Here is a 17949-nt window from a genome sequence, read left to right as displayed (position 1 = left end):
CCCAGTTTCTCCTTGGTTTCACACACCGTCCCTCTTGGGCCTCCGTAGACCAAGGGGATGAATGGAGCTAAAGTTGGGCTCCTCAGGCTTGGTGGGTGGGCTGCAACTAGAGATGGGGCGGGGGCGTTGAGGGGCACAAGCAGAATCGTCCCTCGTATGGCAACAGACTGATAAATCATCAAGGCGTCTGAGATCCCACAAATTGTGGCTTTGAGCCTCATTGAGATTGCTGAAAGGGAGGCATGGGCTCAACCGTTCCTGGACAAAAAGCTCCCCTAAACTTTCTCCCTTTCAGTGGGGCTGGGACCCACAATCTGGAGGATCCCACAAGCCTTGATTGTGGGGTGGGATTCATATCAGAGGGGTAGCTGTGATGCAGTGTGAGTCGATGCATGTTTACTCCCAAGTAAGCCACGCTTTGCCAAAGGGGAATTACTCCTTGGTTAGTATGCATGAGATCACAGCTTTACTCTGCTGCAGAAAATAACCAGCCAGCCAGCCAAGAGTCTTCTAGCATCATAAAGACAAACAGATTTACAATGGCATCAGCTTTGGTGGGACAGAAAGAACTGTGGGACAGATAAGAGTCTTGCCGTAGCAAGCATGAATGGTCCCCTCTGCTAAGCAGTGTTTTCTTTGGTTTGCATTTGGATGGGTGACTACATGGGGGCGCTGTAAGATATTCCCCTTAGGGAATGGGGCCATAGTTCAGTGGTAGAGCATCTCCTTCCATTCAGTAGGTCTCAGGTTCACTTCCTGGCATCTCCAGGTAGTGCTGAGAAAGACTCCTGCCTGAAACCTTGGAGAGCTGCTGCCAGTCAGTGTAGACAAGACAGAGCTAGATGGACCAAGGGTCTGACTCAGTAGAAGAAAGCTTCCTAGCTTCCGCTGTGTCAGGTGCTTGTTAAGTGGCCACTTAAGAGGGAAGGAATGACTACCCTGAATACAGAGAGGAGGAGAATTAAAAGGTATACAAAGTGAGACTGAAATGCCAGGCAAAGCAAGTGGTAGCTGTAGGTATGTCAGAGCCCCATGGATACAGCCTCCATCAGCATGGGTCAAACTCATTCAGTGTTCATGAAAATAGTGTATCCACTCCAGATGAATAGGGCATGGCAGGGGTTGTCAACCTTGAATCCCCATATGTTGTTAGACTACAACTCCCATCATCCCCAGCTGCTGTTGCCTTTGGCCATTGATGAGAGTTGTAGTCGGACTTCTGGGGACCCAAGGCTGACAACCGTTGGTGTAAGTAAACCTCTACAGAGCCGGGTGTGTGTGTGTTTGTAGTAAGTTAAAAATAACTAGGAGTTGTTGATTCAGCTGGGGCAACTGGGATACTGGGATACTTAGGAGAATATACTTAGGAGAGGAGAGCTGGTCTTGTGGTAGCAAACAGGACTTGTCCCCTTAGCTAAGCAAGGTCCGCCCTGGTTGCATATGAATGGGAGACTAGAAGTGTGAGCACTGGGAGATATTCCCCTTAGGGGATGATGGAGTCACTCTGGGAAGGTTCCAAGTTCCCTCCCTGGCAGCATCTCCAAGATAGGGCTGAGAGAGAGACTCCTGCCTGCAACCTTGGAGAAGATGCTGCCAGTCTGTCTAGACAATACTAAACTAGATGGACCAAGGGTCTGACTCAGTATATGGCAGCTTCCTATGTGTGTCACTATGACTGAGATTGTGGCCCTTTTTAGGGGTATAACAGGTGTTAGAAACCCTTGTCATTTCCATGGGGAGAACTTCCTTGTCCCCATGGAAGTGGCGCCTGAAATTCTTATGATGGGCTGGGGGCTTGGGGCCAGGGGCTTGTTTCTCTTGCTTTAACAACTCTGACAAAGCAGAGGTAGAAGCTCTTTCAGAGTTGTTAAAGCAGGAGAAACATCACAACCTGCCCCCCTCTCGATAAGCCCTGCCCAATCTTTGAGTCTCAAGACACCTGCATGAATCTTGCCACAAAAGTGTTGAATCTCCCTTCCCATTTTTGCCTCTCAGTATAAACCACTGGAGAAAACAGGGAGGAGATTTGACCCAACACTAGTTGAGATGGAATTTTAGGGCTAATTCAAAAATTCTCACAAAATAACATTTGGTACAAACTTTGGGCAGAGAGAGGCTCCCTGAAATACCCCCTGGCCCCGGGCAGCGTTCCCTCTCCGCCCCCGCCCCACCACGGGTGTAGAGAATGAGTTTTGTTCTGGGTGGCAGGATCAAGACAGTGTGTGCACACCTGCGTTCAGAGCGAGGCCTTCTTGATTCAACCTGAGTGGGATCTAAAATTAACTGAGCAGACATCAGAAAACCTGTGAGCACGCACACGTGTGCATGCCTTAGAGAACACTGCCGCTGGATCACCAGTTTTCATCACTGCCCCCTGCTGAAAAGCAGGGGGTAGTGATCACTCCTCTTGCTAACTGCCGCCATTTATTTTACCCAGAAGTCTACTCGCCATTATGTGATATGAGGGTCTTCTGGGTAATTTTTGTTTAAAGATGGCAGCCAGAAGCCCTCAGAAGGCATGCTGGACCCTGAAATGAAAAACATCCCACCCACCCATCATTTTACTACCTGCAAATTGTATAGATTTATTTATTTATTTATTTTGAGGGAGACAATTTTAGCTCAGCCGTCCATGGGAAATTTGCTAGGGATTTCCTATTCAGCAACTTCACGTGGGTACCTTCCTTTGAAACATTTTTTTTTTTTTTGGTGGGACTGTGGCCACCTCAAGGACTGCTGCTGCAGAGGGTCCTGGGAGGCTGAAGTGCCCCCCTGCCGGTTTCTGAGTGTTGCCCGACAATGTCTCCTCTGCATCCTAGCTGATTTTGATGTGCTGAATCTGGATCACCATCCAAACAGATTGTGTGGTCTGCGATGGTGTCGTCCTTTTGTCTTGGCTTCTTCTGAGCTTGCAGAGAACTGCTCTTGCCTGTTCCGAGGAAGTAACATTTCTGACTGAGCAAAGCCATATTCCAAGCTCATTGGAAAATCAAGCGAGAAGAAGACTGGGGGAGGAGGAATTGGGTCATGAGATTGCTCCAAAACTGGCAGTTTGCTGTGATACCAGGAGTGGCTCGTCCTAATGAACCAGGGCAGGGTTCGGGGCAGAGGCGTGCCTCTCGGAACTCCATTTGCTCCTCTTTCTTCCATCCCACCCCATCCCAGTGTCAATGACAGCCACGCTGCCTGTAGGCTGGTCATTCATCAGGTAAAGTTGTGCAGGTGCAGCTCTACCTGAAGAATGGCCAGCTTGCAGGCAACATAGCTCTCATTAACACTGAGGTGGGGTGGGGTGGGAGAGAGAGGAGCAGAGCTCTGAGAAGGAGAGGCAGCTGTGCCTCCTTTGGCCCTACGCTGCTTCCTCCACACACTCACATCTCATTAGGATGAGCCACTTCTGGGTGGTACAATCCAAGGAAAGTTTTTTCCTCCATGAGTCTATGAATAGTGTAGACTTTGTTCTTAGCTATCTCACATGCATGTATCCTATGACCCTTGTGAAGCCCTTGCTTTTGCATGGAACTCCTTCGCCCTCCATTCCTTGGCTATAGTCTGGGGCCAGATCCCTCTTGCTCATGAACAAGCTGACCAGTTAGCACAGAGGCCAAGAATGTCTGCCAGTTCCTCCCCTGGTGTTTTCGTGGGTCAAAGCGTTGGCTGTGGATGTTAGAGCACGGTGCCCCCAGTCGAAGAGGGCTGTGTGCATATGGGCCCATCTGCTCTGTGGATGGAACAGACACACAGGAAACTCAAGGACCATTAACCCCCTCCCTGACGTCCCTCTCTCTTCCACCATTTTGCAGTCGGAAGAGGAGAAGGAGAAAAAGAAGAAGAAGAAGAAGAAGAAAGGAGGAGAAGACATTGAGGAGGATGAGCCTGATGAGAGCATGCTGGATTGGTGGTCCAAGTATTTTGCTTCCATCGAGACCATGAAGGAGGTGGGTGATCGGCTGGATCAGGTCCCTCCCTGATACTCCTCTCAATTCCAGGGAGGTGGTTTGCTTTTATATTGTTCTATGGCCAATTAGCCTCCAGGTTCTGGGAATGTATTCAGTTTTTTTACTTCCCCTCACTGCCACCATATAAATTCTTGTTACCCTGCTCTCGATATTCAACACCTTTAACAGCAACAACAAATATTTATGTACTGCTTTTCCACAAAAAAAGTTTCTAAAAAGCTGTTTAGATAGAGAAATAACAAATAAATTAATAAATAAGATGGATCCCTGTCCCCAAAGGGCTCACCATCTAAAAGAAACATAAGATAGACACCAGCAACAGTCACTAGAGGTACTGTGCTGGGGGTGGAGAGGGCCAGTTACTCTCCTCCTGCTAAATAAAATGAATCACCTCGTTAAAAAGGTTCCTCTTTGACCAGTTGGCTACGTAGCCTTGTGAGCGCAGGATAGGCATATATATTCAGGATATAAATGAAACAAAACTTGAGGACGTATAAAGTGAAAACAAAAATAAATTTATTATTTACTGATTAGAACTCTGCAAAGCAGGGCACACAAGCTTCTCTACCAAGTTACTAGGCACATCCGCTGTTGAACTTTCTGAGTTTTACTCTTCATCTGGATAAAATGTAACGTATAGGGAGCTGAGATAACTGGGACAGAAGTAATTACTAAGAATTTTTATTAAGAAGTAAACCAAAGAAGACAGAGACAAATCCCCATAAATACAATATCAAACCAATCATTTTTCATAATGAAAAACCTCATTTTTCTAATAAATTACATCAGTAAAGAAAAAATATCTAGAACAAGATAAAGCAAAATAAATTCAGACTCTTAAAATTGTAAAATCTGATCTGATCAGCTTCTTGTAAGTTACATATTGAAAACACTATAAGTCAAATCTAGAAAATGGGAACAAAGTTTGACCATAACGGATATTATAATTTATAAAGGGTTCCCAAACAGACATGAATGATTCAGTAGACATACCATGTACATAAGCCGAGACTTTCGAAATTGAAGCCTAGTCCCACACTTTCAAAAACCAATCATTTAAGGAATGGATTTCCAAAATATGCCAATTAGATGCATATATAATCTTAGCTGTTGTAATCATATATAAACACAATTTGTTTGATTTGGCAGGAATATAAGGTTTTATCATACTTAAAAGAAAAATTTCTGGAAGGAAGGGAATCTTATCTTCTAAGATTTGTTCAGTTTTCATATGAATTTGTTTCCAAAACTGAGTAGCTTTACCGCAACTCCGCCACATATGGTAGAATGAGCCCAAATGTGAGTTACATTTCCAACATTTTTTAGAGAATCATCTATTTTATTTATAGATTATTCTTTCATTTATTTATTTATATAAATAAATCTGAAGAACATCTTATACCAATTTCCCCTTAGATTGGTACACAAAGTAAATTTCACATTCTTTCCCACTGATATTCCCAATCAGAGAGATCAATCGATCTATTAAAGTTCTGCATCCATTTTATCATACATTCTTTTATCTGCTCAGTCTTCGTTTCATGCTTCAGTAATAGCTTATAAATTCTGCCTAATAAATGATCAGTGTTTCGGATGATTAATTCTTCAAATTCAGTCAGATCTCTAAGTTTCCCACCCTGTAACTGTAACTCTTTCCAAACTATTGAGCTGATCCGAGCTTGTTGGAACCAGGATGCTTGTTGAGTTGTTTGCCCAGAAGAAACTGATTTGTCCAGAGCTAAATATTGGGCCAAACTTTGTGAGGAGTATAGACTGCCTCTCCAAAAATTATACTTAGAAGAAAATTCTTCTTCATGGAAATAAACATTCAGTATTGAGGCCAAAGGTGATAATCTAGGACTTATTCTTTTCTGCTATTTATCCCAGACATAAAAAAGACTGTGTCAGCATGTTGTTGTATCTCCAAATCTTTCCTCAAACCAGAAATCCATAAGTAATTATGCAATCCTCTAGTAAGACCAAATTTCTCCATCCAAGTAAAACTTCCGTAAGGGGATAAAATCCAATTCGAGATCCAAGTCAAGCTACTAGCGTGATAATAAAGTTTCAAGTTAGGAACTCCAAGACCACCTCTTTCTTTGGAATCTTGCATCACCTTAAATCGAATCCTGGTTTTTTTTTTAATAATTCCAGATGAATGAATTGAGCTGACTCTGCCATTTATTCAATATCTTGTCATCTATCTTTATAGGGATCATTTGGAGAAAAAATGTTCATCTTAGGTAATACGTTCATTTTTACTGCAGAGATTCTTCCAAGCCAAGATAGAGTCAGCCTCTTCCATCCATCCAGATCAGCCATAATGGATTTCCAAATTAGAACTTAATTATTCTTAAACAGATCTTTATTGCTCCTTGTAAGATTAATCCCCAAATATTTTATTGGCTTCTTGGTTACTTGTAATCTTAAAACTTTAGAGAAATATTCTACCTCTTCTTCTGAAAGATTCCATGTCATGATCTGAGTTTTATCTCTGTTAATCTTATAGCCAGAAACTGAACTGTACTGATGTATCTGTGTCATTAATGTATCCAAGGAGTCTTTGACTTGCATGACAGTAAGCAATACAACATCAGCATATAGTTTTATTTTATGTTCACAATTACCTATTTTGATACCTTGAATCAGCTGCTCTTATCTAATTTTAGCTGCCAAAGGTTCAAGAGAAAGTATAAACAGCAATGGGGGAAACGTATATCCTTGTCTAGTCCCTTTATTGGTGATACATTTTGAAGACAAGGATCCAGTGACAATAATTTTTGCTGATTGCTGTTGGTATATACTATGAATCCAGGATAAAAAATGAGGGCCACACTTCATTTTCTCCAACACTGAGAACAGGAAGGGCCATTCCAAATTGTCAAAGGCTTTTTTGGCATGGGAAAGAAGTAATTAAAACTGGGTTTGTGAACTCAGTGAATTCTTCCAGACCTTCTTGTCTGTTACTAGGAGCTGCCCAGAACACTGCTGGTTCTCCAGCCTCCACACACTAACTCTTCATGTTCCACACAACCCCCCTAAACAATCTCTCCTGTTCAGAACACACCAACCTATCTCTCAACCCTCAGCCCCAACACCTCATACTCTCACGCAACTAACTCCAACTCTCTCCTCTCTCTTTCTCCACTGCCTTTATTTTAAACTGCCCCCCCAAACCTTCCATGCCTGGTTACTAGGGTGACCCACACACACTCACACATACACTCACCAGCTCCTATATACACACGTGGACAAATGTGTTGGTACCCCTCCACGAAAAAAGAAGAACCCACAATTATCTCTGAAATAACTTGAAACTGACAAACGTAATTGGCACCCATCATTGTTTATTCCACATTTAACAAAAATCAGACTTTGCTTTAGAGTTTTGATGCAACAGAATATTTCAAATAATAACACAAATGAAAATGGCATGGACAAAAATGATGGGACCCTTAACCTAATATTTTGTTGCACAACCTTTAGAGGCAATCAATGCAAACAAGTTATTCCTGTAGCTCTCAATGAGACTTCTGCACCTGTCAACAACAGGTAGTTTGGCCCACTCTTCCTGAGCAAACTGCTCCAGCTGTGTCAGCTTTGAAGGATGCCTTCTCTGGACTGCATGTTTCAGTTCTTTCCATAGATGTCTGATAGGATTCAAATCAGGGCTCATGGAAGGCCACTTCAGAATAGTCCAATGTTTTGTCCTTAGCCATTCTTGGGTGCTTTTAGCTGTGTGTTTTGGGTCATTATCCTGTTGGAGGATCCATGACCTGTGACTGAGACAGAGCTTTCTGACCCTGGGCATTACGTTTTGCTCCAGAATGTCTTGATAGTCTTGAAATTTCATTGTTTCCTGCACAGACTCAAGGCACCATGTGCCAGATGCAGCAAAGCAGCCCCAAAACATAACCGAGCCTCCTCCATGTTTCACAGTAGGTAAGGTGTTCTTTTCTTTGAAAGCTTCATTTTTTCGTCTGTGGACATATTGCTGTTGTGACTTGCCAAAAAGCTCCAGTTTTGTCTCATCTGTCCAAAGGATATTCTCCCAGAAGCATTGTGGCTTGTCAATATGCATTTTAGCAAATTCCAGTCTAGGTTTTTTATGACAAAACTGGAGCTTTTTGGCAAGTCACATCAGCTCTATGTCCACAGATGAAAAAATGAAGCTTTCAAAGAAAGAACACCATACCTACTGTGAAACATGGAGGAGGGTTATGTTCGGTTATGTTTTGGGGCTGCTTTGCTGCCATCACCCCCAGCCACAATGTGGAGTTGTAGTCCAATAACATCCACAGATTCAAGGTTGGAAGCACATGATCTAAGGGCTACAGTTCAGCCTTTTTGTGACATTGCAAGGGATTCTGGGCCCCTTGAACTGGGCAGTGCAGCTGCTGCTGGGGCCTCTAGTGCTTGCCAGAGGGGAGGGGAGGCCTTTGCCACTGGAAAGCAATTGCATGCAACCCTTTTGACTTTAGTGCTTGAAATTATGCTTGATCATCCAGGGCCTTCACGATGTGAGTAGGCTAGTATTGCAATGGGTCTCACCATGCAGGGAAGCATTGCCTCTTTCCTTCATAGACAAGAGAAGCAAGTGAATCCTAAATTTGTCATTTTGTACAAGATGTACCTGGCAGAATGATCGGTCCCCCACCAGCTCCCTATTGTGTTTCTGTGCCCTTTGTATCACAGGAATAAGGGCATTCGACTGTGCCTCTCTAGGCTGCAAACTCTGTGGCATGGAGGACCATCTGCACAATCTCAGGAGTAACCACCCACGTTCTCAGATGAAGCTCTGCCATAAGATAATGCATGCCATGCTGCCCTGTCTGACGACAAATATAAGTCAGGCAGCCAGAAGTGCAGGGAACTTGAATAGAGGATGCGGAGAAGTGGCAAAGGCTACTTTCCAGTGGCAAAAGCCTGGAAAGGCAGGAGAGCTGGTCTGGTGGTAGCAAGCATGACGTTTCCCCTTAGCTAAGTGGTTAGAGTTCTGGACTAGGACCGGGGAGACCTGAGTTCAAATCCCCATTCAGCCATGATACTAGCTGGGTGACTCTGGGCCAGTCACTTCTCTCTCAGCCTAACCTACTTCACAGGGTTGTTGTGAGGAGAAACGTAAGTATGTAGTAAATCGCTCTGGGCTCCTTGGAGGAAGAGCGGGATATAAAATGTAAAAAATAAAATAAAAAATAAATACGAATGGGAGACTAGAAGTGTGAGCACTGGAAGATATTCCCCCTCAGGGGATGGAGCAGCCACTCTGGGAAGAGCAGAAGGTTCCAAGTTCCCTCCCTGGCAGCATCTCCAAGAGAGATTCCCGCCTGCAACCTTGGAGAAGCCGCTGCCAGTCTGGGAAGACAATACTGAGCTAGATAAACCCATGGTCTGACTCCGTATATGGCAGCTTCCTATGAGTGGGAAAGCATCATGTGTGTAACTAAGGGTGGTTGCTTATCAGTACTGCAGTTTCTGTCTCTGGTGGAATGAAAACCTCCTCAGGAGAAATCCATTCTGAAAACTTTAGTGCCTGATACATCTGTTCAGGAAGAGCGCCAAGGCAGCAGCCACTGCCAGGAGCAACAGAGCAGCCACATTATATTTTATTATGTTTTATTATTTATCTTTATGTTTCTTGATCTGTTTGCAGCTGAAGGTCCCCAGGTAGTTCACAGCACAATGAAAACAACACAAAAACATGACCAAAAATGCAATAAAAGCCACAATAGCAAATGTACAGAATAAATGACTGTGCTAAAAACCGAGCTGAAAAACCAGCATCTAGAACAGCAACGTGTTGGCTCCTGCCCAACCGCCAACAACATCTGGGGATGCAAGGTTGGGAACCCCTGCTCTAGAGGGGTAGGCCACTGTGCATGATGGGAGTTGTAGCTCAGCAGCAGCTGGAGAGTCAAGGCGGCCTCTCCCTGGTCTAGAAAAATCAGCATACAACCCCACCACCACCACCACCACCACCAAAAAAAAAAAAAAAGTGTGAGCTGCCTTTAAGAGCCTCTGGAATACCAGAAGAGAGGTGTTCTCTAGGTCTGACTCAGTATATGGCAGCTTCCTCTGTTCCATATTCCCGTCTCTTATTGTGCAACGTTTCTCTTCCTAGGAACTCCGGCAGCAGGAGGCAGCCGCAGCAGAAGCGGAGGAGAAGGAAGAAATGGACATGGCTGAGGGTAAATGTTTGGAAACCTGGAGGACAACGTGGCCCCTTGCTGGATAGGGAACCCCAAGGTCGGTTTCCAGAATCTGGGGGGTGCAAACTGAAGGGCAGTCGAAAGGAAAGGAAACCCACTGCTCCTGAGAGTGCTTGCAGCAGTTAGAGGAGCTCCTGTCCATGAAAACAGCGGTCCCCGCCTTGGGTCCCCAGGGGGTGCTAGACTACAACTCCCATCCACCACAGCCCCAAGACCATTGTGGCTGGAGATGATGATGGGAGTTGTTGGGAACCCCTGCATTCAAACCTGGCAACTTGAGCGAGTGGCTGGCTGGAGTTTTGCAGCTGGGGACAAGATGCTCAAGAAGCATTGGGCTTGGAGACTGCGGTCTTGAAGTGGTGCATACTAGGCCTGTGCAGTGGGGCAGGAAGCCGATGAGACTGCTGGGAGGGATGTGCAGGCTTCTGGATCTGGTAGTTCCACCCAGAGCTTCTCCCAGAGGAAGGAAATCCCTTTTGTTCGACTCGCACAGGCCTAGTGCATACCAGATGCAAGTCTGCTGCCTTGCTGAGCAATGCCCAAGGCCATTTCTCTGGTTTCGGTATAGCTTGTATCAGGCCTCTTCCCAACTCCCTCCACAGATCCCTTGCCTGTACCGAAAAGTTGCAGGGTTGGTTGCTCACCGTGGCCTTCTCCTCTTCCTCTTTGTTTGAGCTCCCTGCACTTCTGGCTGCCTGACAGGCATTCTCTTAAGTATCTGGCACGGGTGGCAAATACCCTTGAGATACCCTGCTCCCTGCCCCCTGGGGTTCATGTCAGTTCTCACAGCTGTTTCTGAGGCTTCTCAGTCCTGTCAGCCCTGCTGGCATCTTAGTGTTCCTGGAAATGATGCCGTTGTTTTGAGAGGACGCCCTTTCCGTGGTCACACCATCAGCATGTCTGTGCACTCCCTTCCATCCCTCTCCCTCTCCCCCGCTCTCCCCCCACCTCATATATCGTCTCTCTTTGCCAACCACCCATGAGCTCAGGTCTGGACCCATTCTTCCTCCTTGCAGCTCCTTCGCTCACTGTGTATTTCTTTGTCACCCTCCGTCCACCGTTGGCAAAGAGGCCATGAAAGTCGGCAGGAAAAGGCTCAGGCTCTGGAGCAGAGAGTGCCAGGCGTGGGAAAAGAGGAGGCGCTTTTCTCGTATGGTTTAAGGCCCTAAGCCCCGGGGTGGGCAGCCTGAGGCTCGCTCTCCAGCTGTTGCTGGACTTCAGCTCCCCCCCACTTAGGAGCACTTTAGAGGTGTGAGGAAGCCCCAGCCACTTTTTTTTTTAAAGCACACATACCCCCGGTATCTTCCCCTTGGACTGAGATTGTGCACTCAGCCTTCCTTGCAATTACAGCAGGGCAAGCCCATTCACTGCCGTGCATTCCCTCTGCATCTGCATTAGTTCAGGGCAAAGGAATACCAGCTCCACAGTCAGAGGCCACAAGGCTCCAAGAATCAATCAACTGGAGCAGAAACAGTGAGGATGAGGAGTTAGTGTGCTTGTTGCCCCAGAGCTGGATGGAGGAGAAGGGGGCAGCTCGGAGTGGCAAGTGTGGGTTGCGGGGATCTGTCAGCTTTCATGCACTACATCATCGCTGCATGTACTTCTGTCTCCTGCCTCGTGCCTTCCCTCAACCTCCACTTCTTCCCTACCACCACCATCTGCTCGGCCCCTCCCTCCATCCGCCATCCACCGCCTCTCCCTTTGGGGCTCAGAAATCAGACTTGATGACTCTCCCGTGAAAGGCTCCAAGGGCCAAGGGAAGACCAAGGAGAAGGTCAAGGCGCCCAAAGAGGACAAGAAGAAGAAGCAGCAGCAGCAGCAACAGCAACAGCTTCCCGAAGCTCCTGAGAAGAAGAACAAGCAGAAGATCGACGAGATGAAGGTGAGTTGTGCCCTTCCCCAGCCTCGGTGGGGCAAGGAAGGTTTAAGTCCAAAGGCTGAAAGGTGTTCCATTAATGTGCTCCATTAATGTGCTTCTGCCCTTCTCATCGGACAACCCACTGAGATAATCTCTTGCCCAAGCCCTGTTGAAATGAGTGGGGGGTGGCTCGAGCGAACGAAAAATGCCACGGCTGACACCCATGTGAACACTGCACTAGTGCAAGGATGGTGAGCTAGCTAGTTCTGCTACATGAGGAGCTTGCATTCTGGACTAGAGTTGCACCAGTGCAAAGCGTGAGCTTGTACAACCGGTGGAAGGGATGTCCTGTTGAACAGAACTATGTCAAAAGAAGGGAAGTGATGCATTCTGGGAGATGTAACCTTCAGAACAGACCTAGGCAAATGAAGGGGAAATGATGCATTGTGGGAGATGTAACATTCCAGGCAGAACTATGCAAATTAAGAAGAGATGCTTTCTGGAAGAGCTAACCTTTGACATAGAAATATGGAAATAATGGGGAAGTGATGCATTCTGGGAGAGGTAACCTGAGCTGATTGGTGGTCCCTGTGTCATCAGGGAGCCACCTGAGGGGAAATGGGTGGCGATGTTGAATCTCTGGGTGTTAGAAACCCGGACCCCATGGCAAAGGGGTTTGGGCAAGGGCACCGCCTACATGAGCCTGGCCTGGAAGTTGTCCAGAACTCATCCACAGCTGACTGTGGTCTCTGGCCTGGGAACCAGGGTGTTTTCACCCTAGGAAATAAACGCTCCTAGATCTAATGGTCAGGACTCCCAGACCTTAGGGTCGGGAGTCCTAGACCTGATGGTCGGGACGTTTGCCATGTCAGGCTCATGAGGCTGCGGTCTTCTGGGCGGAAAGAGGCTTTGCCTATTTCCGATATTTCTGGTAAAAAATAGATTTAGTTGGAACCTTCTAGCTGTCTAGGTGGATCCTAACCCATTCACTCACACTCCTGTCTCTATGGGATGGGAAATGAGGTTTTAGGAGTGAATAATAGTAAAGTATTTTTTTTAAAATGAGTAAAAATTAATTAAAACACAGAATACTATAAAATATCAATATTTCAATAGTCCACTGCTCCTTGGGGCAGGGCCCTGTCTTTGTGATGCTGCTGTAGGAACATGACTCCCTGGTTCCAGGGAGCCAGGGGAACACCCTGGTTCCCAGGCCAGAGACCACAGTCAGCTGGGGATGAGTTCTGGAAAACTTCCATGTGCACTGACAATGCTATAGAAAGTCTAGAGAGCTTGTCTGGAGAGCCTTGCATGGTTTAGGACCCCACCCCACCCCCAGATGGGCCGTCTTCTCCCACCTTGGCCATTTTGTGCTGACCTGGAAGGACTTTTGTGTGGCAGGATGGGATATGCAGGGATGACAGGAATAAATAAATGCCCATACACATGTGTGCCCATCCCCCGGTTCCCAGCCTTTGGTCACACTGTTTGGGGTCAGTATTGAGGAAGGGGCTCTGCAGATGAAGTGGGAGGGAATCTGGAGCCAGGCTCCTAAGAAGAGTCCTCCTGGATCAGGCCCAAGGTCTTTGCAGCCCAACATCCTCTTTCCTTAAGGGACTCTCAGGCAAGAGATAAATAAAGGCATGGCCTCTCTCCTGCCGTTGCTCCCCTGCAGCTAGGATTCGGAGGCATCCTGCCTCTCAGCCTGCTGCCGCCATCAGGACTAGTAGCCATTGATGGAGCTGTGGGTAGGCCATTGATCAGCTGAGGCTCGATTCTCAACAGTTGGGGTCGGCGGGGCAAGGAGCCGGTCTGTCTCTGCCTCCGTGCTGTCCTCAGGTGCACCCTTTTGCTTTCTCCAGACTAGCGAATGGCCGCCGTTCACTCCCACGAGGAAGCGACTTCCTTGTTTTTTACTTCCTCCCCTACCAGTTTACATTCACTCCTCTGAGGAAAGCTGAAGTGAATTGTCGTGGGCTCTAGTTCTGCCTGCCACACTTGATGCAGGATAGCCTGTGCCTCCAAGGCAGGGAACGCAGAGGAGGAGGGTGCCCTGTGTCTCTCTGCATGCAACATCCAGGGGATGAGGGGACTGGTAAAAAGGGAGCTGAACGGGGAAAGTCAGGAGGGTCAAATCACTCCAGAAAGGCTGGGACTTCATTAAAACCATAATAATAGAAGCTCAGTTGGAATGTACAGGACTGTCTCAAACCTTCTGTGGTTGGGCAAGGTGATTGAGATGGTGGTGGCCTCCCGGCTTCATTTGGTCTTGGATTATCTAGACACATTTCAAAGTGTATTTCAGGTGGGCTCTGGGGTGGAGACTGCTACAGGACTGTCTCAAACCTTCCAAGGTTGAGCAATGTGATTTGCAGGGTGGTGGCCTCCTAGCTCCAGACGGTCTTGGAGGAAACTGATTATCTAGATCCATTTCCAACTGTCTTTCTGGGACACTATGGGGTGTAGACTGCCTTGGTTGACCTGATGGATGATCTCTCACTGATAGAGGGAGTGTGACTCTGTTGCAGAGGCGTATCTAGGGACAATAGCGCCTAGGGCAAACACTGATATCGCGCCCCCCCTGTCCAAACATCTGACACCCATCTTTCAGATAACGTTACCATAATATCATCTGAAAAATACAAGTCAAGCTCATTAATCTTTTAATATTTCAAAAACTGTTTAGCAGTGGACGTAGCCAGACCAAAAATGCTGGAAAACTACAAATTTCAGTATGCTGGGGCTCATGAAATACCCAAATACTATGTGGAGGTATACTTGGAAAACTAATGTCTAATTCTCGACTATGTATTGTAGCATCACTATTACATAAGTTTTAAAAATAAATGGAGAGTTTGACTTTTCCCAGATACTCTGAAAAGAATTAAAGGATATGCAGAGTAAACTGTGTCACTGCTTGGAATATATTCTAGTATTTCAGAAAGTTAAAACGAGAGAAAGAGAGCAAGAAACTCCCAGTGGGCCTTAATACTAAGGATTTCACATTGATTCAAAGACAAACTCACCATTAATAGCTATATTATTAAGACATCACTTTTAACTCACTTATCACAAGAAGCAATGTAAGAGCAAATGAATACAATCCTAGCTCATAAGCTTCAGCTCAGTATTCACAAGCCCTAATTCTCTGTACATAGTGCCAAACTGAATATGTGTACAGTGACTTATATTATATTAAATTAAAAAAAAAAACAACCTGTAGCCCCTTTGAGAGCTTCCTAAAGGCTGTGGGGTGGGTCTGCAAACCCCCTCCCCTCACTGGTCTCTAGGGCTTTGCAGAGACCATTTGAGCATGTGCGGTGGCCATTTTATATGGATAGAACGATAGATAGATAGATAGATAGATAGATAGATAGATAGATAGATAGAGGCTGCTGAAAACAAAATGGCTTCCGTGCATGCTCAAATGGCCTCTGCAAGGCCTGGCGTGGCCTAGGACCTCAAAGAGGCCATTTGAGCATGCACAGTGGCCATTTTATTTTCGGTGGCCATAATTTTTGAATTTTAATTTTAAAAAATGGCGTCCCCTTTAAGTGGCGCCCGGGGCATGTGCCCTGCCTGCCCCACTCTAGATACTCCCCTGTTCTCTTGGTCCTTTTGGATCTCTCCCTTGCATACTATTCACCATAGTATCCTTCTGGATCGTCTGAGGGGACTGGAGGTGGGAGGCACTGCCTTGCAGTGGTTCTGCTCCTACCTCACGGGCATATTCCAGATCGTGTCTCTTGGAGACTGTTGTTCTTCAAAATCTGAACTTTCGCATGGTGTCCCTGGCTTATAGTTATGCTTGCTGTTAAGGAAGGGTGCTACTGTGGCAACTGTTACAACACCAGGAACGTAGGGAGTCATAATTGTGGGTAGAGAGCAACTTGTGCCCGTGATGTTATTGCAGCTGAGGCACTGTGGCTGACAGTGGATTCTGGGTCAGTGATTCATTTTTGGATTGTGTTTGAAATGTGTGTTCTGCGTTGGGAGGGACAGATTCCCTTTTACTGTGTGCTGCTGAGGTGTTTTTCAAGGCAGTGTTGCAAAATGCAAAGCAAAACTGGTGGTAGAGCATGATGGGCGCTACCTACCACCCAACCCACAACAGAAATGGGTAAGCAGGCGATCTTAAACAATTTTTTAACCTTTCCCCAAAATATTCTATGGGGGTTTGGGGGGGAAGTTAAAAAATGGTTTAAAATTGCCTGCTTACCCATTTCCTTTCTGGGTTGGGTACGAGGTGGCAACCATTTTGTCCTACCACCCAAGGCACTTTGGTGTCGCTAGGAGCTATCCATGGGGAGCAATGGGGTATTTCGTATTTCACCATGGTTCCCTATGGCAGAAAAAACAGGAAATATTTCAAGTTTGTTCCATTGACACAGTCAGCATGACCACCGTTTTTGATGAAAAGTTTCAGCCATTTGCGTTCCATTTGAGTTCAAACCAAAATGCAAAATCCATTTCGTGCACATCCCTAAGTATGACATGTCCCCACAAAGGCTGCTTCAATAGCAAACCAAGTAAACACATTCATGCAAACCCATTCAAAAGGGGTAAAGCTGTTTTGTTTTTATCCAAAGGAAGAAAGGATGTATATATTGCCTTAACAACATACCATTTCACCAATAGTATCAGTGAAATATCAACTGCTGTTAAACGGAACTTTGTCAAAAGAAGGAAAGTGATGCATTCTGGGAGATGTAACCTTCAGAACAGACCTATGCAAATGAAGGGGAAGTGATACATTGTGGGAGACGTAACGTTCCGGGCAGATCTATGCAACTCAAGAAGAGATGCATTCTGGGAGAGCTAACCTTTGACATAGAAATATGGAAATAATAGGGAAGTGATGCATTCTGGGGGAGGTAACTTGAGATGATTGGTGGTCCCTGTGTCATCAGGGAGCCACCTGGGGGAAATGGGTGGCGATGTTGAATCTCCGGGCATTAGAAAACCGCAGCCCATGGCAAAGGGGTTTGGGTGGCTAGAGTAACTGTAATCTACAAGGGTGCCGCTTAGATGCCCCTGGCCAGGAAAATTGTCCAGAACTCATCCCCAGCTGACTGCGGTCTCTGGCCTGGGAACCAGGGTGTTAAAACCCTAGGAAATAAACGCTCCTAGACCTAATGGTCAGGACTCCCAGACCTTAGGGTCGGGAGTCCTAGACCTGATGGTCGGGACGTTTGCCATGACGGGCTCATGAGGCTGCGGTCTTCTGGGCGGAAAGAGGCTTTGCCTCTTTCCGATATTTCTGGTCAAAAATAGATTTCGTTGGAACCTTCTAGCTGGCTAGTTGGATCCTAACCCATTCACTCACACTCCTATCATTACGCCCGGGATGGGTAATGAGGTTTTAGGAGTGAATAATAGTTTAAAAAAAATTTAATTAGTAAAAAATAATTAAAACAGAGTAAACTATAAAATATCAATATTTTGACAGTTAGCTGCTCCTTGGGGCAGGGTCCTGTCTTTGTGCTGCTGCTGCTGTAGAAAGCACCATGTGCACTGACAATGATATAGAAGGTCTAGAGAGCTTGTCTGGAGAGCCTTGCATGGTTTAGGACCCCACCCCACCCCCAGATGGGCCGTCTTCTCCCACCTTGGCCATTTTGTGCTGACCTGGAAGGACTTTTGTGTGGCAGGATGGGATATGCAGGGATGACAGGAATAAATAAATGCCCATACACATGTGTGCCCATCCCCCGGTTCCCAGCCTTTGGTCACACTGTTTGGGGGCAGTATTGAGGAAGGGGCTCTGCAGGTGAAGTGGGAGGGAATCTGGAGCCAGGCTCCTAAGAAGAGTCCTCCTGGATCAGGCCCAAGGTCTTTGCAGCCCAACATCCTCTTTCCTTAAGGGACTCTCAGGCAAGAGATAAATAAAGGCATGGCCTCTCTCCTGCCGTTGCTCCCCTGC

General features: G+C 46.3%; 1 protein-coding gene across 17 annotated transcripts in view; it reads left to right on the top strand.

The window, feature by feature from the left end:
• OTOF (otoferlin) overlaps positions 1–17949 on the top strand; it is a 231503-nt gene that overhangs the window by 186464 nt on the left and 27090 nt on the right. For 12 of the 17 annotated variants that reach the window (XM_053249912.1, XM_053249855.1, XM_053249883.1 and 9 more), the window contains 3 exons: positions 3804–3938; positions 10081–10147; positions 11881–12050. In XM_053249912.1, coding sequence (XP_053105887.1) covers positions 3804–3938; positions 10081–10147; positions 11881–12050 — 372 coding nt within the window. The remainder of the gene's footprint in view (positions 1–3803; positions 3939–10080; positions 10148–11880; positions 12051–17949) is intronic. The other 5 variants (XM_053249937.1, XM_053249871.1, XM_053249877.1 and 2 more) reach the window with 1 other exon arrangement.

Source organism: Hemicordylus capensis, chromosome 1 (assembly GCF_027244095.1).
Source record: "Hemicordylus capensis ecotype Gifberg chromosome 1, rHemCap1.1.pri, whole genome shotgun sequence".
NCBI classification, from domain to species: domain Eukaryota; kingdom Metazoa; phylum Chordata; class Lepidosauria; order Squamata; family Cordylidae; genus Hemicordylus; species Hemicordylus capensis.
This window is presented reverse-complemented; position numbering and strand designations above follow the sequence as displayed.